Source organism: Macrotis lagotis, chromosome 7 (assembly GCF_037893015.1).
Source record: "Macrotis lagotis isolate mMagLag1 chromosome 7, bilby.v1.9.chrom.fasta, whole genome shotgun sequence".
Taxonomy (NCBI): Eukaryota; Metazoa; Chordata; class Mammalia; order Peramelemorphia; family Peramelidae; genus Macrotis; species Macrotis lagotis.
Window position 1 is genome coordinate 216,557,352 of NC_133664.1, and position 22,548 is coordinate 216,579,899.

Sequence of the window (22,548 nt, forward strand, 5' to 3'; positions counted from 1 at the left end):
AAATCATGTCAAAATTTGGTTGCCTGGAGAAGTTCATTAGTAGTATTTGTCAATTCCATGATGGCATGCATGCCTAGGTTCTGTATAGTGGGTGATGCTCTCCAGATTTCTCAGTCACCAATGGAGTGAAACAAAGATGTTCCTTGCTCCCATACTTTTTAGCATGATGTTTCAACCAAGTTGACATATGCCTTCACTAAGGATGAACACAACAACAAGGTCAACTACTGCTCTGAAGGCAACTTCTTCAATTGGAAAAGGGTACAAGACACAACTAAAGTGGAGGGAATGTTGGTGAATGATCTTGTTTGCAGACGTTTGTGCATTCAATCAATGCAACCTCTGAAGCTTAGAAGCAACAAAGTATGGATCGATTCTCTGCTGCTTATGCTAATTTTGGTCTAACAATCAATACCAAGAAAACACAGTTGCTTCATCATCCAGCACCACACCATCCTTAGGCAGAACCATCAATTACAGCAAATGGAGAAATTTTGGGTACTGTGGACAAGTTCACCTACCTTGGCAGTGTCCTTTCCAATGAGGTTGACACAGGCATTACTAGAGCTAGCTCAGTATTTGGGAGGCTCTGAAAGAAAGTGTGGGAGAGAAGAGGTATTAGATTGACTACCAAACTGAAGGTCTACAGAGCCCTTGTGCTGACCTCATTGCTATATGCCTGTGAAACCTGGGCAATCTACCAGTGCCATGTCAGGAAACTGAGTCACTTCCATTTAAATTGTTTTAAGATTCTAAAGATCACTTGGCAGAAGATACCAGACTTGGAGGTCCTTTCTCAAGCTAAACTGCCTAGCATTCCAACATTACTACAGAAAGTGCAACTACAATGGGCTGGACAACAGTTAGAATGCCAGATGTATGCTTGCCAAAGTAACTATTTTGTGGAGAACTCACACAGGGCAAGCACTCACAAGGGGGTCAGAAGAACCGATACTGAGACACCCTGAAGGTCTTATTGAAAAACTCTAAAATTAATTGAATAGCATGTGAAACACTGGCATAGTATTGTTCAGCATGGCCTTCCCTCATCACTGAGGATGCTGCACTCCATGAAGGAAGGCAGAATTGAAGCAACTTAAAGGAAACGTGACATACGTAAGTTTAGATTACTCACCCCAGGTTTTCACATGGACTATTTGTTCCCAACCTGTGATAGAGCATTCTGAGCTTGCATTGGTTTGATCAGCCACAGTTGGACACATTGTAATTTGTCTCAAACATAGTGATGTCTTCTTTTGGTCTTCTTCAATAATGAAGGACAAGAATCATAATCAATAGCAAATTGTTTGCCTTGTCAAGTGACGGGAAGGATTAGGAGGGAAAAGGAGAATTTGAACTCAAATTTTTTTAATTGTTAAAAGTTTTTTACATGTAACTGGAAAATATTTAATTAAATTAATAAAACTAAAAATCAAACTAAAAAAAAGAATTCAGTTTTTTTCATTTGGGATTTATACTAGGTAAAAGTGAAGGAAGAAAAGCATTTCTAGACCTCAGCCTATATTAAAAACAGCAGTGATCTGAACATTTTTGTCTTGGTTTAAGAATACAGAAATAACTCAAAGAAACCTACTAAACAAAAGAGTTTGGAAATAATATTACTCAATAACCTATTATTTGATAAAATGGAAAACATTATCTCTGGGAAAACTTACATAACAAACACTGTGAAGAAAACTGGAAAGCAGTTTGGCAGAAACTAGGCTTAGACCAATAACTTTACAATCCAATAATTTTACAAACTTTACAATCTATATCACAATATGTGGTCTTACTATTAAGTATCTTATTAGAAAGGGGGAGCTAGATGAAACAATGATTAGACTTTGAGGCCTGAAGTCAGGAAGACTCATCTTTCTGAATTCAAACCTAGGCCTCAGACACTTTCTGGCTGTGTGATCCTAGGCAAGTCATTGTTTCCTGTTTCCTTCAGTTCTTCATTTGTAAAATGAGCTGGAGAAAAAAAAATCTGACACAATCTAAATGAGCCATAATAAGAACACAATTCCCCATATACTCCCTAGATATTTATAGTAACATTCTTTTGTGATAACTGAGAAATGGAAACAAAATGGATACCCATCAATTGGTGCATTGCTAAATAAATTGTGATATATGAATGTTAATGGAAAATTGCTTTACTATAAGAAATGACAGAGAAGCATAGAAAGATCTACATAAACTAATGTAGAGTGAAGAAAGTCAACTAAATATACACAAAAACCACAATACAGTAAATGAAAAATTGACACACCAAAAAAACAAAAAGAAAATGATATATAATTATTAAGGTCAAATGGCACTCAAATGAAGAAATGTAAGAAGACACTCCCAATCTACCTCTTGGTGGAAGATATTGTAGGATATTGCACATGTTTTTGAACTTTCTAAATGTATCAATCAGTTATGCTGATTTTTCTTCTCAAAAAAACCCCAACACTCTTTGTCGTGGATTGCACTCTGGGGAGGATACCATCAGATACTATGGTGAAGTAAGAAATAGAATACATTAATGAAAGTTATTTAAGAAAAAAGAATTGAATTCACTATGTTTTTTTCCTCTACTTAGTTAACTCCAAAATTTTTTATAGAATAAAATATAAACTACCCTACTTAAATTTAGATTTCTATACGATCTTTTCCCAATCCACCTTTTCAACCTCATTAGACATTGCTTCCCTCTCCGACCTCCTACTTTTTATTCCAGTCAAACATGCTTTCTCTCTATTCTTCACTCATGCCACTACATCTCCAGTTTCTGTACCTCATTGTCCTCTCCACTCCTCATTCCTGTAATGCACTCCTACTTCATAGAAATGCCCTTTTTAAAATTTGTAGCCTGAACATCATCACATCATCTTCTTCATTATGACCTTTCTGATTCTCCTAACTGTTATTTCCCTTCCTAATAAACTACTTTCTCTCTCTCTCTCTCCATATATATATATATATATATATATATATATATATATGTGTGTGTGTGTGTGTAAATATATAAATATGTATATATATATTCACTTCTTATTTATGATTTAATATACTTACAGTAAGCCCTACTGAAAGCAAAGGGGCTTATATTTAATATGTCCCTCTTCAGGGTAAATGCTTCCTCCATGCATTTGCTGACTCTTATGTGCAACAACAATCACTGCAATAATTTAAAAATATTGTTGGGTTAGTTGTTTTTCAGTTATGTCCAACTACACACAACTCACTTTGGGTTTATTGGCAAATATACTAGAGTGGTTTGCCATTTTTTTCTTCGGCTTGTTTTTACAGATGAAGAAACTGAGACAAACAGATTGAAGTGACTTGCCCAGGGTCACATAACTAGTAAGTCTCTAAGGTCAGATTTGAACTCTGGAAGATAAATCTTCCTGCACACCCTTAGTTCCTGTATTACCTAGTTGCCCTGAAAAATATGTAAAACATAAGGTATTAAATTGGCATTTTTTTGAAGAGCTACCTATGCAGATTAATAATATTTATTCAAAATAATTTGTTGCATAGGATTTTGATAGTTTCATATTTTTAAGAGAAACTGTTACAGAGAATCTTATGTAGCATAACAAGCCTATTGAATACATTTCTACTTTTAAAATTAATTGTTACATTTAACTTTTGTATTTTCTGTTAAGGTTGTCATGCTTTGATATAGACAGAGGACCTGATAGAGGAGTTTATAAATGAATCATAGACCAAGTCACAAAAAAATTTACAGTGTTCTTAAAGAAGTGTTTTGTTTCTTACAGGTCAGTTCTTTTCACTTTGACCTCTATCGTTGTGCTTATCATCACCACTGATTGGATCAGCTGGGACAAGTTGAATCGTGGATTTCTGCCCAGTGATGAAGTCTCTAGAGCCTTCTTGGCTTCCTTCATTCTAGTCTTTGATCTTCTTATTGTCATGCAGGTACACTGGTCTCTATGATCTTTGACTCGATTCATTAAGGCAATAATATATTTTTTCCTTTTCTAATGACATAGCCATAGATTTCCTAAGATATCTTAAATGCTTCATAAAAAAATGGCTATTAGAAAAAAATCACAGATATAGTCCATAAACTTATTAGCAGAAAATTTTTCTGGAACTATATCTTGGAGTGGGGCAGGGGTTAAGATGGAAGTCACTTGACTTTTTTTTTATGAGAATAGTGTCCACTAAGTGTATTTTTTTAATTGCAAGGTAGTTATCTAGGAATTGACTTCTTGGAGCTTTGTTCCTGCCAGGACCTTGGTTGGGTAGAGGAAAAACCCAGGTATTTGCTAAAATGATACAGAAATAGGTGCAGCTAGGTGGCACAGTGGAGGGGTGGCACAGTGGATAGACCGCTGGCCCTGGAGTCAGGAGTACCTGAGTTCAAATCTGGCCTCAGACACTTAATAATTACCTAGCTGTGTGGCCTTGGGCATGCCACTTAATCCCATTTGTCTTGCAAAAAACCCCAAAATAAAAATAACTCAAGCATCCTTAATTAAAATTAATTTCTCTTCCCCAAATATTTCTTAATACATCATAGGTTTTTCTTCTGATATACTCAAATAATTCACATTCCTTTTCTTAGAGAACTCAAAGCTGCTATTGCTATATCTTGAGATTACAAAAAGACAGAGAGAGAGAGAGAGAGGAGAGAGACTGTTGACAATGTATTCTCTAGTTCTCACATAGTAAAAAACTGCACAGTTGTGATAGTAAAGGACTAGAACATTAGATGAGACTGCAATTCATTCATTCTATTTGCTTTCACAATACAATTTTAAATTCTCCAAAAGTTTAGTTTGAATCTATTCTTCTACAAAAGTTCATGGATTATACATAACACATTTCAATTTCACATATTCTCCCTTTATTCCCTAGAACTTTTGTAACACAGAAAATTCTTTATGACCAGATGTTTCTAAAAATCCCTTTTCATCTGCAATATTTTCTCTATACTTCATATAACAATCTTATGAATTCTGAAAGTCATATTTTAGCCTTCTATTATTTTCCTTTCAAAACTTAAAAATTTGCAAGTTCTTCTTATCTTCATATTCTTAATATTAGAACATTTAGAAGCATCACATCATAATCAAAAGTGTGCATTTTTACAAACATGTATTTTTAGATTACTTTATATAGGAGATCAATCCATATAAAGTAATCTAATTTAAGAAATAATAATAATAATTAATATTTACATAACAATTGTTTTCATGTCAAAAATTTCATATTGGGGGTTTATCATTTTCTACTCAATTCATTGCTTGATGTTGCAAAAGTGACAGTCTGATGCTGTTTTCAAATTATCCCAATCTCATTTAAGAACATATCTCAATTTAGTACAAATCTGGGTTATGCAATCCTAGAAGACATTCTATAGCTTATCATAACTCTTTTTTCTCTTTCTCTTCTTACATTGATTTTTTTTGCAAGGCAAATGGGGTTAAGTGGCTTGCCCAAGGCCACACAGCTAGGTAATTATTAAGTGTCTGAGCTTGGATTTGAACCCAGGTACTCCTGACTCCAGGGCCGGTGCTTTATCCACCGTGCCACCTAACCACCCCCTTACATTGATTTTTAAAATCACTTTTTAAAGCTCCCAAAATCAATATTTTTACTTATACAAAATTAAACCTGCTCATAACCTTCTTTCTTCATGCTTTAACTAATTTCCATAAATTTGATATACTTCAAAAATCCAACCTTCTTTATGCCTTTTAATTTTCCTTGCAACTCTTTTATTTTCTTTATACTTCTCTCAAACTCAATACTTAGACTGCACAGCTTGCATTTTCCCTTAATATACTGTTAAATAATATTTCAGACTGTAATCACTATTTTTTATTTTTCTTTTTGATTTTAGCACATACTATTCTTGACCAGACCCAATGACTTATTTAAAAATTTACTTTCATACTTATATAAACCATATTGCATTACATGATTCCACTTTTCACAATGCATCTTTCCATTCAAAGATCTTAATATTTAACACTTCTTGATTTTAACTGGTATAACCTTTGAAAAACAGCCACTGAAAAAATATCACAGCCTCATTGGAATATGCCCTGCTCTCCCCCATAATTTCTTTTATAAGGGGGATAGTCCTAAATCTTTTCTGAGGGCTCTTCTTAGTTCCCCAGTTGATCATTATTTTCTGTAACATTTTGGAAATGAAATGACTACAATTTTCAGAATCTATATTTTTCACTAATAAACTCCTGAACCTATAGGTTGGGATAAACTTTGACTTATCCTGTTAAATGATCAACTATTACCAGCACATACTTCAGTCTCCCCAATTTTGGTATTTCTATATAATCAACTTAAGGACTTTGGAATGGACAAAGACCCGACTCTCATTATCCTTGAATTTGCTTCCTCAAAGTGTTCTTAATGTTGAAAAACTTTTCTCTCATAATATGTTTATTTAATATGTCTTTTTCATCTGGACCCACTGTCCCTTTTTCTGTTTCTGTGACTCCTAATGTTGTTAGATTCCTCTTTTATTGTTCAGAGAATATTGGCACAACTTCGATTTTAGGAACCCAAGGAATCAGACATACATTTTGACTGACTGAGGATCTGTTTTATCAGCTAATCTGTTTCCTTTAGCTTCAGATGAATTCCCCTTTTTTTATCCCTTCCCATGAATCATCATAATTTTATTTGGTAACTGTTTTACCAATTCTTCATTAAACAATTCCTTTTCTCTACTATTAATCAGTACTCTTTCATATCACATTTTCCCAACACCCTGGACTGCCTCCTAGGCATATTTGGAATCAGTGTAAATGATTCCCTCCTGTCCATCAAACAACATCAAAGTCTGATTCAGAACAAATACAAGTCTGAGCTGACTGGTTGTCTGTCATTCTGTCAGACTCCCTTCAATGTATTTTTATTCCCATCAACTTTCATATAATAGTTATTGTTTTTTCCCTTCTATTACATTTAGACTCATCAATGAAAAAAGCAATGTCTCTCATGAGAAGGATGTTCTCCAAATCAGGGTGAACCCTTGTTTGATATTCAATAATGTCTAGACAATTATGTTCTAAGTCCTCATTCTTGGTTCCTCCTTTTTACTCCTCTTTCAAGGGGCAAGATAGGAGCAGAGATGAGCTGCAGAGGAAAAGCAGGTAGAGGGGAAGGGGAATTTGGCAGCAGAAAGTGTAGGAAGGAAGTGTGGGGGGAGACAAAGCAAGCAAGAGATCCTATGGAGTGAAAGGGTGTTCTTGAGTCTTATTTAGTTCTTAAAATTTAACTCACCCAATCTTCATCTGATCTAAATTTAGGCTGCAATATAAAGGAACTCTGATATAAGCTCTTTAGTCTATTCCTGACAGCATTGCTTTATCACTTTCCTTTTATTATTCTCTCTTGTCCTGGGAACTTTTTCCCAGTTTTCCAACATCCTCCCCAGAGGGCTACTCAAAGGAATATTTTTCCAGGGGAACTTTCCCTTTCCTAGACACCTAAGAACCTGGCTCACCCAGTTCTTGGAAGCTGACCATCCCTGTCCAAGACTATCACCTCCCCTTAGGCTCCTGGAATTTTCACTCAAATCCTAGAGCAACAAAGGTTTCTTTCTTATCTTTGCCCAGTACATTGACTACTGTGGTCATGGTCTCTTGTTCAGTATTGTCCTAGTCTCTGTTCAGGCACTAAATTGTCAGAAACATTCTTGATGCAGTTAAGCATCAGCAGTTTATTATAGCAAGAACTTGGAGAAATCTTATGATTCTGGCCAGAAGCAGGCTCTGCTATCAAAGAAGGTGAGAGCATTGGGTACAGAAGTGAGAAGACTTTTATGAGATTAGTATGATACAATTTCTTCAGTCCCTCCCTTCCAAGAGTTTGATTGGTCTAACTCTTCCAGTTTACAACCTTCCTCAGCCTTCCTTAATATATTCCTTTTTCCTCTTCATGCATCCCATATTATATAAATGAAGCTTAATTTTATGAGGGGCATGAAAAGTAATATGTATAAACCTTATTAATTAATCAGAGTTCTTTCTTAGGTCTTTGCTAAGTAAGAACCAGCCACCTTGTTGTTCCCTCCTACCCTTTTTGCTGTCTTTGTTCATTCTTTTCTAACTGCAAACTTAACTTCTTTATTTGACCTTGTCTGGTCCTGATTAAATGTTTCTCCAAGCAGTTATGAAAAGTTGACTTACATCACCCTGATCTTGTCTAGCTCCATGATTAGATGTGCAGGTGTGTAAACAACTTTTTATTGCTTGCAGTCCTTTCCAAACTGTCCCCTTATACTTCATTCTATGATCCAATGTTATAAATGGCTTGTGAATACTTAGTCTAGAGTGATTAAAATGGTATGGCACACTTCTTCCAAGATGGGAGAGAGCCCTGAAACCCTCAAATGCTAGATGCACTTTCAAAGGCTTGGTTCCTGACCCTTCACTCCAATCATAGGCTGGTGTCACAAATCTAATTAATACATTCACTCCCCCCACACACACATTTTACCCACCTTGCTTCTCTAGGTGTAAGGGACAATAGCACAGACTCACATTCATTTAACTCTGCAAAGTTATTTTGCCTTTTCCTTTTAGCTTAACTCTCTCCTTCCTGTAAACAGGTTGTCCATCTCTTGAGTTTCCACAAAGAGAAGACATCCTGGTTTTTATAATGTATTATCCTCGCAGACATTTGTGAGATTCTAGCAATACCCTTTCTCACCCCTGTGAAAGCAAAACACTTGATTCTTTCCCAAATCCAACTATATACCTCCTAACTCTGAGACTTTTTCATTGCATTGCCCTCCTGCCTGGAATGCTCTCTCTCTCTCTTCCCACCTCTACCTCTTACTTTCCTTGGTTTCCCTCCATGACCCACCTTTTTTGTTGCTGTTTACTTCCCTCTGTGATTTCTTTCTTCCTTTTTTGCATATGTCTTCTATACATATAGTCTATTTTCATGTTGTCTTCCCATTAGAATATGAGTTCCTCAAAACACACTATTTAATAAAACTGAAAACTAAAGACCAGAATTATGCCATGGGGCTATAATTAGACATATATACAATAAAGTCTGGGGTAAGGTAAGGCTGTTCAATATCACCACTATTATTTGAAATAATAATGGAAATGTTAGCTCTAGCAATAAGACAGGAAAAAGAAATAAAGGGAATTGACAGAGGCAGAAAAGAAACAGAATAATCATTTTTGTAGATGATACTATTATTTACTGAGAGAACACTATAGTGTCAACTAAAAATTAATTCAAACATTGTAGCAATGATGTGAGGTATAAAATAAATCTGCACAACTCATAAGCATTTCTGTTTATTATCACCAAATCCCACCAGGAAGGCTAGGATAAACTTTGAATAATTTCTTCTAGACTTCAGGTCCCATACCTGGGTCACTATATACTATTTACCTATTTTCTACTTTCTCTTTTCCAGACCATTCCAGAAACTAATTCCAATTACTTTCATACAACCTCCCAGAGTTTCTAATGAAAACATCTGATTCAATGAATTATGGAATTATTATGCCTTACAAGACAGTGTTACATATGGAATTTAGGAGATGAAGTTGGATGGGTGAAATATGATGAATTCAGGTTGGGAACCAGAAACTGGTTAAGAGATCAGGACAGGAGTTACAAACTTGAGTCATTTGCAAAGAGGTAATATTTGAAGACACAAGAAATAGCAGGTGGTTAATGGAAAATTACAGATAGAAGAAAAAACCTAAAGTTTAATGATAATATTGGAATTTAGGGAATATACAGTTAGGTGAAAGGAAGAAGAGAAGCTTTTCAAAAGCACAGAAGAAGCAAGAGGTTGTATATGTAAGAAAATTAAAAAAAGTGATATATTATTGAAACTAAGAAAGGAAAAGTGTTAGGGAAAAGCTTTACCAAGAACTGGAGAATGTGAATGAGTTATTTTGTTTTGGGTTTTCTTAATGAAATTTCATTTTATTTTTCCAATTACATGAAGTGGTAGTTTTTCAACATTCATCCATTTGCAAATTTATGAGCTCCACATTTTCTCCCTTCCCTCCCCTATTCGCATGGTGATGCACAGTCTAGCAAAAGTTGCACGTGTACAATGAATGAGTTATTTTGGGTCATTTAATATAGCATAATTTATCAGCAATTAAATACAGACATTAAAATCTGAATGAATTCAGTAATAAGTAATGAAGAGACTTTGGTATGATTGAAAGGTAGCAATACTTAAAGCATTGTACTATCCATTGTGGAAATGTTTTTGCTTGACTTTGTAATTTGTTCCAATTGAAAATATTTTAAAAAGAAAATTGAAATTGACTCCTCCAAATATTTTACTATGAAGTGAATATGAAATTTGTGTTTTAATTTATTTTTACTTTAATTTCAACTGTAAGGTGCTTAAAATAAGAAAAGAGGTTTATTACAAGATGATAGAGGGGGAATTGACTGCTGGATTTGTAGCCAGAATTACTTATTACCTGTGTGCTCTAACAAATCACAACCTTTCTCTCTAAGTTCTGTCATCAGGAAAAGTGAAGGGGATCTAAAGTTTAAGAACCATATAGTTTACACTTTACAAATGAAATAAAAAACTACCCAACAATTCAAAATGATTTAATAAGGCACTTATTCAGAGGTCACAGTTGTTTCAAATAGTAACAATCAATTTATGGTGTAAAACAAAGTCATAAAACTATATTACTTTAAAATAATTAAAAATTATTACTATTTAACTTGGAATTATATGCACAAATATAATGTGTAGTATATATATATGTATATACATTTATTTAGAGTACATATACATGTCACATATGAATATAGATATATACACATATATGCAAGTACATATTATAGTATAAATGGTTCAAAGTAACTTTATTTACTTGCTGCATGGGAAAAAAGTGTCCCTGGCCAGCTTTACCACATCCTTGTCCTCTTTGAGGGAGTAAATGAGAATTAAAATATTTTTCCTAATGTCCTAATACAACTCTAATTCTTCCCTTTCTACCAATTTTTCATAGTCTTAAACATAAATATTGGAAATACTAGCTTAAAAACATTGGGATAATGTTATATAACAGATTTCCAAAAAGATGCAATCAAAAAAAAAGGCTCCTGATATTTCTCACCTGATGGAAACAGGTATGTCTACTGTGTTCTATTTTTTAAGAATTTGAATCTTAAGATCATTTATTTTTTCCATTTTATTACTTTATCATTTGTCTGATGAGATTAGCAGTACATCTAGAACAGATGTTTTGCAGTAGGAAATATAAGGGAGAAAGAAAGAAGTTTTTAATTTAGATATTACTGATGTGAAAATAAGTTTAGACTCAGAAGGATATTTATGTTTTTTATATTTATATATTCTGTGAATAGTACATATAATATAATTAGGTTCATTCATAATTAATATTATTATATAGCCAACACTTGATAAAGGTATTTTTCTTGCAGTCTTTTTGGAAATGAAAAAGTACTTATATGCTTGATCCACCATCCTCTCTTCCTATTTTCCCATCTTTCCTTCTCCTACACATACACACACACACACACACACACACACACACACACACACACACACACACTTTTGAAAATTATATTAAAGTGCCTTAGTTTCAAAAAGACAAAATACTTTCTTCACAACTAAGGCACAGATTTTTGCATCCATATTCATTAGTGAAATTGTACTATAATTGCTCTTTCTCTGTTCTACACTTCCTAAATTAGATATGAGCATCATATTTATGTCATAAAAGGAGTTTAGTAGGATTCCTTCTTTATATTGCAAATAATTTATTTAACATTTAAATTAGTTGATCTTTAAATTTTTTATAGAATTTATGGCTGTTCAAATTTTAAAATAGGTTTCTTTGGGTATTTTATTTCCTCTTCTTTCAGTCTAGGTAATTTATATTTTTGTAAATTTTCTTAAATGTATTGGCATATAATTGGACAAAATAATTTCTTTAGTTCTTCATTAGTGGTATGTTCAAACAAAATCTTAAAAAAAGAGAGACTAATTAATCAATTTAAAATAACTCTAAACAGTATAAAATAATTGGGCATACACCTGACAAAAAAATTCCAGGAACTAAACAAAATTATTTAAAAAAACTTTTTATATAAATAAACCAGATTTTAAATAATAGGAGAAATACTAATTGTTCAGGGGAAGGAGAGTTATAATGATAATTTTACCTAAATAATTTATGTATTCAGTGCCATTACAATTAGATCTCCAAAAATTGTTACTTAATTAGAAAAAAATAATAAAATTCATTTGGAAGAACAAAATGTCAAGACTAACAAAAAAAGTTAATGTGAAAAATGTAAAGGAAGAAGGCTTACTTATACTAGATCTTAAACTATAATAAAAGGCAATAATCTAAACGATGTGGTACTGGCTAAGACACAGAAAGGTAGATCAATGGAACATAATAGACATACAATTTGCAAGGAAATAAATATATTAACCGTGTATTTGATAAGTTTAAAGACTTAATTTGGCATAAGAATTCATTATTTGCTAAAAATTGGAAAGCTGGAAAGCAGCATTGCAGAAATAGATCAAGATCTTACCCATTTACCAAGATAGGACAAAATGGTGGCTTAGATAAAAAGAAAAATATAATAAAATAATTAAAGAGCATTGCATGTCAGACTTATGGATAGGTGAACAATTTATAAATAAAGAAGATGGTGAGAAGAGTGAGGTGTAAAATGATTTTTACATTTAAATGTAAAATGTATTTTACAAAATGATTACATTAATTAAAAATAAATATAAATAATATATATAAATGTATAAAAATAAATTTAAACAAAAATAAATTAAAAATAAATAAAACAAATATAGTCAAGATCAGAAGGAAAACAGAAAAATAGGGGAACTATTTTAGAAAATTTCTCAGGTAAAGGTCTCAAATACATAAAGATCTTTGAAAAATCTATAAGAACATATCATTCCTCAATTGATAGTAAAAGGATAGAAATAAGCAGTTTTCCAAAGAAGAAATCAAAACAATTTATAATCATATTTAAAATGCCCTAAATCACTTTTACTTAGAGAAATGCAAATTAAAGCCATCTTGAGATAACATTTTATGATTGGCTAAAATAATTGAAGGATAAAGTGAGAAATGTTGAAGGGAATGTTGAAAAATTGAGACACTAATTCATTGTTGGTGAAATAATGAACTGATTCAACCATTTTGGAGTATAATCTAGAATTATGCCTAAAGAGTTATTATCCTTTGACCCAGCAAATACCACTCTGAGGTCTATTTCCAAAGATGAAAGAACCTATATTTTCTAAAATAGTTATGGCAGCTCTCTGTGGTGACAAAGAACAGAAAATTGCAGGAAGGCCTTTCAAGTGGACAAATTGCAGTTTGTGATTGTGATGGAATACTACTGTGATATAAGAAACAATGAGTTCATTAATTTTAGAAAAAGATGGGTAAAGGTGGCTAGGAGGCTCAGTGGATAAAGCACCGGCCTTGGAGTCAGGAGGACCTGAGTTCAAATGGGGCCTTAGACACTTAATTACCTAGCTGTTGTGGCCTTGGGCAAGCCCTTAACCCTTACAAAAACCAAAAAAGGAGCTAACATTCAATAAGAGATGACATGTACACATAAAAGTACTTACAAAATAAATAACTTAACCCCATTGCCTTTCAAAAATCTAAAGAAAGAAAGCAAAAACATGGATAGACTCGTACAAAACAATTAATAAAATGAACATAACCAAGAGAACATTGTATACAATAATAGAAGTACTGTTTTAAGAACAACTTTGAGGAAATTCACAAGTAGCTTGACAAGGAATTCATGAGTTCACCCAGCACAGTACTAGAGCTGAAAAGGGAAAGAAAAACAAAAAACAAAAACAATGGAAGCTGCAGCTGAGATGTGATGACTCCGCAATTGCCGAGGAGAAAGGGCTATTTTGCAAACTCTGACTGCACGTGTTTTTGCCTTCTCTATCTTGGTGCCAGTCTGAGAAACCTTAGGGCCACCTGCACACCATGAAGACTCTGGACCCCTGATCTGGGTACCTGTCTTGGCTGGGCAGCAAGGGAGCTGTGGGAGAGTGTGCCTGGACCAGTAGGTGACCCTTCCACATAGCAAGAGCAGGACTGCACCCATAGCAAGAGCAGGACTGTGCACATATCAGAAACCCACTGGATTAAACCATTTAAAGAACTCCTTTAAAGAACTCCCTCACAGAAGCCTGTTTTCTGGATTGTTGAAAGACTTCACAACAAGCAAAGTCAAACCAGAACACCGCCTACAAAAATATTTAGAAATGGCACAAAGAGTATCTTTTAGCTTCCAAGAATATCATATTCAGCATATGGAAGCTCTGGCTGCCCCAGCAGGACTCTTTGAGCAGCCACAGTAGAAAAGTGTTTATGGGTGAATGTTTCCTTAGGGTGGTGGCAGTTGTTGCATTGGAAGCCAGAGTTCTCTTGATCTTAAACTTTTGTGGATATTTTCACCATGTCAATGACTGTGAACAATTGGCAAGTGTAACATCATTGGAGAAATAAAAGTGCTTCTTACCAGGAATAAGCAAAGTACAAGACCTTGTCTTATTGTGCAATGGGAATATTAAGATGCAGCTTTTGTTGGGGCCTTAAAATTCAACAGCCTAGCCCTAATTCAGAGAGACCTAGAACCTCTGAGGAGAATATGATCTGGTCTCCAGCACAGAAAGACTTCCTTGAAGAAATAAGGAGTTTAAAAATAATTTGGAAAATCTGGAAAAAGAAACGCAAGAGAAGATTAACACCTTGCAACAAGAAAACAAATCATTGGAAAATACAATTGGACAAATACAAAATGAGAATAAATCTCTCAGATCCTCAATTGGGAAAATGCAAAAATAAAATAATTCTCTCAAAACCTCAATTGTTCAAATGGAAAGCTCATTCCAAAGTAGAATTGACCAAGTGGAAAAGGAGTTTCAAAAGGTAAATGAAGAAAACTCCTCTCTAAAAAAAAGAATGGAGTCTGCAGAAACTAATGACTCTATGAGACAGCAAGAGCCTATCAAACAAAATCAAAAAATAGAAAAAAATAGAAGAAAATGTAAAATACCTCTGCAGCAAAACCACTGACCTTGAAAATAGAACAAGGAGGGGCAACCTGAGAATTACTGGACTTCCTGAGAACATTGAAGAGAAAAAAAGCCTGGACTTAATATTACAGGATCTAGTAATGCAAAATTGCCCTGATATCATGGAACCAGAAGGCAAAGTAGTTATTCAAAGAATACATGGATCCCCTCCAGAAAGTGAACCTAAAATGAAAACACCAAGGAATGCTGTGGCCAAATTCCAGAACTATCAGATAAAAGAGAAAATCCTGCAAGCAGCCAGAAGGAAACAGTTTAAATACCAAGGAGCCACAGTAAGGATTACACAGGACCTGGCTGCAGGAACATTAAGGGACTGAAGGGCCTGGAACAAGATATTCCAAAGAGCAAGGGATCTTGGAATGCAGCCAAGGATCTACTATGCTGAAAAGCTGAGTCTTCTTTTCCAGGGAAAAAGATGTAAATTTAACAAAATGGAAGAATTCCCAAAATTCCTGATGATAAGACTAGAGCTAAATAGAAAATTTGGACATCAAAGAGGAGGTTCAAGAGACACATGAAAAGGTAAAAATAGGAGGGGGGGGTAAAGAAAAAAACCCTGCTATCCAATAAGTTGAAACTGGCTATATCCCAGCATGGGGGAAAAGATTCTCATAACTCTTCAGAATTGTAACTCTAACAGAGAGAATATACCTAGCCAGAAGTGATGTAAATTCATGACATATCCATGAGACTTCTAGCCAATGGGATGAAACTGGCTATAACACCACTTGAGAGAAAGATTCTAGTAACTCTCAAGAATTTTAACTCTATTAGAATGTACTTAGCTAGAATTTATAGATACTCGGAATATTCTATGACCCAGATAGAATGATTTTAAAAACACTACATCCTTAAAAGGGGGGGCAGGAAGGAGACAGGAGGAGGGAGGGGATTGAATGGGGTAAATATCATTACACTCATTGGTACAAAATGCCTATGGTGATAGAGGGGAAGAAGGGAGGAGATGAGAAACACATGAATCTTCTTCTCATCAGACTTGGCTTAAAGTCAACTTACACACACATACTCAGTTAACTTAAAATCTAACCTTTCAAGTACTAAAAGAGGGAAAGGGGAGGGGGTGGAGAAAGGGGGGAGGGGAAAAAGGGGAACTAACAAAAGGAAAGGAAGGGAAAAGGGAAAAAGGGAAAGGGGAAAGAAAGGGGATAGTGGATATAGGAGGGTAAACACACTGAAGGGGGTGGTATTCAGAAATAAAATACTGGGGAATACTTATAAAGGGGGGAAGGGGGAAAATACAAACAGAGGGAAGATAGCATGGAGGGCAATAAAGAAGTAGTAATCATAACTTTGAATGTGAATGGGATGTACTATCCATTAAAATGTAAACGAATAGCAGAGTGGATTAAAAACAAGAATCCTACAATATGCTGCTTACAAGAAACTCATTTGAAGCAGAGAGATGCATATAGAGTAAAGGTAAAAGGTTGGAGCAAAATATATTTTGTTTCATCTGAAGTGAAAAAAGCAGGGATAGCAATCCTTATCTCAGATAAAGCAGCTGCAAAAATAGATAGCATTAAAAGAGATAAGGAAGGAAATTTTATCCTCCTAAAAGTTGCCATAAATAATAAAGTTATTTCAATACTGAATATATTTGCACCCCACCGTATAGCATCCAAATTCTTAGAGGAGAAGCTGAAAGAACTACAGGAAGACATAGACCACAAAACTCTACTAGTGGGAGACCTCAACTTCCTGCTCTCAGTTCTAGATAAATCAAATCATAAAATAAACAATAAAGAATTTAAGGTGGTATGGAGGAAATTGAATGGGGATAGAAAAGTAATATACCTTTTTCTCAGCAGTACATGGAACTTGTACAAAAATTGACCATGTACTAGGACATAAAAACCCAATGATCAACTGCAGAAAGGCAGAAATAGTGAATACATCTTTCTCAGATCACAATGCAATAAAAGTCATATGCAATATTGGGACAAGGAGACATAGACCCAGAACCAATTGGAAACTTACTAACCTCATTTTAAAGAATGAGTGGAGCAAAAACAAATTATAGAAAGCATTAATCATTTTATCCTAGATAATGACAATAATGAAACACCATACCAAAACCTATGGGATTCACGCAAAGCAACAGTCAGGGGATAAATTTTATCTTTAAATGCTTACATGAATAAAGTAGAGAAAGAGGAAATCAATTAACTAAACATGCAACTAAAAAAATTAGAAAAAGAATAAATCAAAAACCCCCAATTAAATACCAAATTTCTAAAAATTAAAATTCTAAAAATTAAAGGAGAAATTAATAAAATCGAAAGCAAAAGAAACTATTGAATTAATAAATAAAACCAAAAGTTGGTTTTATGATAAAACAATAAAATTGATAAACCTCTGGTCAATTTGATTAAAAAAAGAAGAAAACCAAATTGCTAGTATCATAAATGAAAAAGGTGAACTCACCACCCATGAGGAGGAAATTAATCATTTGAAATTATTTTGCCCAACTCTATGCCAATAAATTTGATAATCTAAGTGAAATGGATGAATATTTACAAAATATAAGTCACCCAGGTTAAATGAAGAGGAGATTAAATACCTAAACAACCCTATCTCAGAAAAAGAAATTCAACAAGCCATCATTGAATTCCCCAAGAAAAAAATCTCCAGGGACTGATGGATTCACAAGGAAATTCTACCAAACATTTAAGGAAAAATTGGTTCTAATTTTATATAAACGCTTTGGAAAAATAAGGGAAGATGGAACTCTGCCTAACTCTTTCTATCAAACCAATATGGTGCTGATACCTAAACCAGGAAGAGTTAAAACAGAGAAAGAAAATTATAGACCTATCTCCCTGATGAATATAGATGCAAAAATCTTAAATATAATCTTAGCAAAACAATTACAACAAGTTATCAATAGGATAATACATTATGATCAAGTAGGATTTATCCCAGAAATGCAGGGTTGGTTCATTATTAGGAAAACCATTAGGAAAACTCAATTATATCAACAACAAACCTATCAGAAATTATATGATCATATCAATATATGCTGAAAAAACTTCACAAAATACAGCACCCATTCCTATTAAAAACACCAGAGAGAGAGAGTAGGAATAAATGGATTGTTCCTTAGAATAATTAGCAGTATCTATCTGAAACCATCAACAAGCATTATATTCAATGGGGAGAGGCTAGATGCATTCCCAATAACATCAGGGGTGAAACAAGGCTGCTCATTATCACCACTACTATTCAATATCGTATTAGAAATGTTAGCTTCAGCAATTAGAGAAGAAACAGAAATTGGAGGAATTAGAATTGGGAAGGAAGAGACAAAACTCTCTTTGCAGATGAGATGATGGTCTACCTAGAGAGACCCAAGAAATCATCCAAAAAACTGCTGGAAACAATTAGTAATTTTAGCACAGTTGCAGGATATAAAAGTAACCCTCACAAATCCTCAACTTTTCTATATATGTCTAGAAAGATACAGCAGAAAGAGCTAGAAAGAGAAATCCCATTCAAAGTAACCTCAGGCAGTATTAAATACCTGGGAGTCTATTTGCCAAGACAGACTCAGAAACTTTTTGAAAACAATTATTATACACTTCTCACACAAATTAAATCAGATTTAAATAACCGGGCAAACATTAACTGCTCATGGATAGGTAGAGCTAATATAATAAAAATGACAATTCTACCAAAACTAAACTACATTTTTAGTGCCCTACCAATCAAAATTCCAAAAAATTATTTTAATGAGTTAGAAAAAATTGTAAGTAAATTCATATGGAGAAATAAAAAAGTCAAGAATTGCCAGGAATTTAATGAGAAAAGGGGGCTGAGACCTACCTGATCTAAAATTATATTATAAGGCATCAGTCATCAAAACTGTTTGGTATTAGCTAAGAAATAGAGTGGTGGACCAGTGGAATAGACTAGGTGCAAAAGCAGGAAATGATTATCATAATCTGCTGTTAAAACTGAGTAGTCCAGCTATTGGGATAAAAACTCTGTCTTTGACAAAAACTGCTGGGAAAATTGGAAATTAGTATGGAAGAAACTTAGATTAGACCAGCACCTCACACCCTTTACTAAGATAAGATCCAAATGGATACAGGATTCAGGCATAAAACAAATAATATAAGCAAATTAAAAGATCAAAGACTAGTTTACCTGTCAGAGCTATGGAAAGGGGAGCAGTTTATGACTAAGAAAGAGATAGAGAACATCATCAAAAACAACCTAGATGATTTTGATTACATTAAATTAAAACGCTTTTGCACAGATAAAACCAGTGTAATTAAGATCAAAAGAAATGTAGTAAGTTGGGAAACAACTAATGATACTGACAAAAGACTCATTTCTAAAATATACAGAGAACTGAGTCATACTTTTTAAAAAGAAAGCCATTCCCCAATTTACAAATGGTCAAAGGATATGCAAAGGCAATTTACAGATGAGGAGATCAAAGCAATCCATATGAAAAATTGCTCTAAATCATTAATTATTAAAGACATACAAATTAAAGCTTCTCTGAGGTACCACATCATATCTCTCAGACTGGCCAATATGATCACAGAGGATAATGATAATTGTTGGAAGGGTTGTGGGAAATCTGGCACACTATTACACTGTTGGTGGACCTATGAATTCATCCAACCTTTCTGGAGAGAAATTTGGAACTACACCCAAAGGGCAACATGGAAACAAAGTAAAGACTGACAGATTGCTTTCTGTTGGGGGGGGGGCGGGGAGGGAAGTAAGATTGGGGGAAAAATTGTAAAACTTAAAATCTTTAATGAAAGACAAAAAAAATTAAGAGAAAAAAAATGATATTAACATTCCTCCTAATGATCTCTAAAATATTCTGGCCTCTCAGCTCCTCAATTTTCTCAGTTTTGATAAACTGCCTTCTCCTTCCAGTTCTGTTATAACTCATCAACCCTACCTCCATCACATCCATTTCCAAACTTTATGATATCTGTGGAATGCATTATTACCATTCTTCCAGTTCATTCTGGTTCACTACCTCATCCTTGCCTCTTTCACTCTCCTTTACCCTGTGAGTTCAGATATTTGCCAATATTTGTCATTTCCACTTTCACATCTCTTACATTCATCCCAACCTTTCTACTTACAGCCCCCATTCAAGTGTAGACCCATGTCATCTCTTACTTAGACTATTGCAGTAGCCTTTTAGTTGATTTCCCTACCTCAAATCTCTCTTCTCCAAACCATCTTCCATGCAGTAGCCAGAAAGATATTCTGAAATCACAAGTCTAACCATATTGTTTTCTTACTCTGTGATTTCCAGTTGCCTGGTGCCTCATCTGTTTGGCATTTAAAGTCCTTTACCACTTGGCTTAATTCTACCTTTCCAGCCTTATATTTTTCTCTCTTTAGTCCAATCAAACTGATCTTGTTAGTATTACAGTGACACTCATCTCCTTTTTTCTCTACCTTTTTGTATTGTGTTCCTTGTACACTTGTTCCCTAGCTCTGTCTCTGAGAATTCAGAACTCAGCTCAATCACCACCAGTTACATGATAACTTAAGTATCTTGTATTTATTTTCTAAGTACTTTTATTTGCACATGTCATCTCCTCTTATTGAATGTTAGTTCCTTTTTTGTTTTTTTTTAATAAGGGTTAAGTGACTTGCCCAAGATCACACAGCTAGGTAATTATTAAGTATCTGAGGCTGGATTTGAACTCAGTTCCTCCCGACTCCAGGGCAAGTGTTCTATCCTCTGAGTTACTTAGCTGCTCAGAATGTTAGCTACTTAAGGCAAGAACTATTGGTATTTTTGTCTTTGTATTCCCCCATAACACATTGCCTAACAATCTACTGGCATTTAATAAATGTTGTTCATTGAAAAGAAAAAAAAAGACAGAGTCAATAAATCATTTTGACTCTTATAAATACTTAACTGCAAATGACATATGATGATGACATATGATGATGTTATCTGCATCCAGAGAATGAACTCTCATAAATAGAAGTATGTATTGAATGATTTTTACATTTTTATATATGTATATATATATACACATATATTTGTATTTAATATGTATACATATATTTTTATTTAATGGTAGCCATCTCTAGGGTAGAATGGGGGATAGAAGGCAAAAAAATGAAAAAATTACATAATTCCATTGATATATATTTAAAAGGAATGACAAATTATCATAATAGATTTACAATTTCATGTGCAATCATTTTAAAAATTTACTATGTTATGGAAATGCATGTTTTATTTCATCAATTAAAAAATAGGTAAAATTTTTAAAAATGACTTTGATGGTGAGAATTGGGTCTTTAGTATCTGTGGCTTTTGAGGAGAGAGAGGCTAAAATACTTGCAGAGGGAGTCCTATCTCTACGATACTCTCCTGAGCAGGGATTATAGGATCTGGTAGCATGATCAGTGGTCTGGGGTGGAGGGTAGACAGGTATTGGTATTCCCATATCTTTTGGACTTACTACAGGAATGAACATTCCTAGTCAAAAATCTGGACAGAGGACTCTATACTCAAATAATAACAACCTTTCAATAACTTTAGGAAATTACTTTATCATCTCTGGGACTTAATTTCCCCCCCTCTAATCTCATGAGCATTATTGGGAGAATATTAGTATTATTTAAAATGAGTTTTTGTAGCAGTGAGAAGCTTGGGAACACTGAAAGTTCTGTGCAATTTTCCCAAATATGACCTTATTAACCATAATTTTCTGAGACTAAAAATGAAATAGCAAAGTTAGTTTCATAATATAGTGAAGTTTTATTCTGTAGGATTTTACCAAAATCCATGGGTGGACGGCATCCTTACAAAAAACTATCACTGATAAAAAATTGGGAGGGGGCATTTTATACAGAAAGGAAAAAGAATCATAAAAATAGTTAAATAACCAATGAGATTTCACATAGATGACATGGTTTTACAATAATATGGTTCTCTTAAATCTTATAATATTTGCTTAAAATTTCTATTGACAAGAATTCCACTTATACTAAAGAGTAAATGTTTACAAATGGCAAAAGAATAGAATTACTCTCTCCTCATTCAAGATGTCTCTTATCTTGTTGATCAGGTAAGAAATTTATTGGTGTTAACATTGAGATGACTGGAAAGTATTGACACAGGCTAAGTCAGCATTGTAGGAGTTGGATCTTACATAGAAGACTGTCATTTTATAACTAATAGTTAAGGTTAAGGGACTGATTTCTGACCAGAATTATATAGAAAAGAAGTATTAATTCCAAATTAAAGAATATCAGATTAGACATTTTCCTGTTTTGATCTAGATAAACTTTAATGTCATTTGTAGTTCAATCAAATAAAGATTTAGGCAGATAAAATACATTGGAGGAGAGAAACAAGAGAAAAAAATGACATAAAATGCAATACAAAT

The 22,548-nt window shown here is 33.8% G+C and overlaps 1 protein-coding gene across 7 annotated transcripts in view; it reads left to right on the forward strand.

Annotated features, from left to right (window-relative positions):
* The window catches only part of TMEM117 (transmembrane protein 117), a 240,273-nt gene that overhangs the window by 184,962 nt on the left and 32,763 nt on the right, over positions 1 to 22,548 (forward strand). For 4 of the 7 annotated variants that reach the window (XM_074194875.1, XM_074194876.1, XM_074194877.1 and 1 more), the window contains one exon: positions 3,774 to 3,933. In XM_074194875.1, coding sequence (XP_074050976.1) covers positions 3,774 to 3,933 — 160 coding nt within the window. Of the gene's footprint in view, positions 1 to 3,773; positions 3,934 to 9,433; positions 9,661 to 11,015; positions 11,137 to 22,548 lie in introns of all 7 variants that reach the window. The other 3 variants (XR_012470220.1, XR_012470221.1, XR_012470222.1) reach the window with 3 other exon arrangements.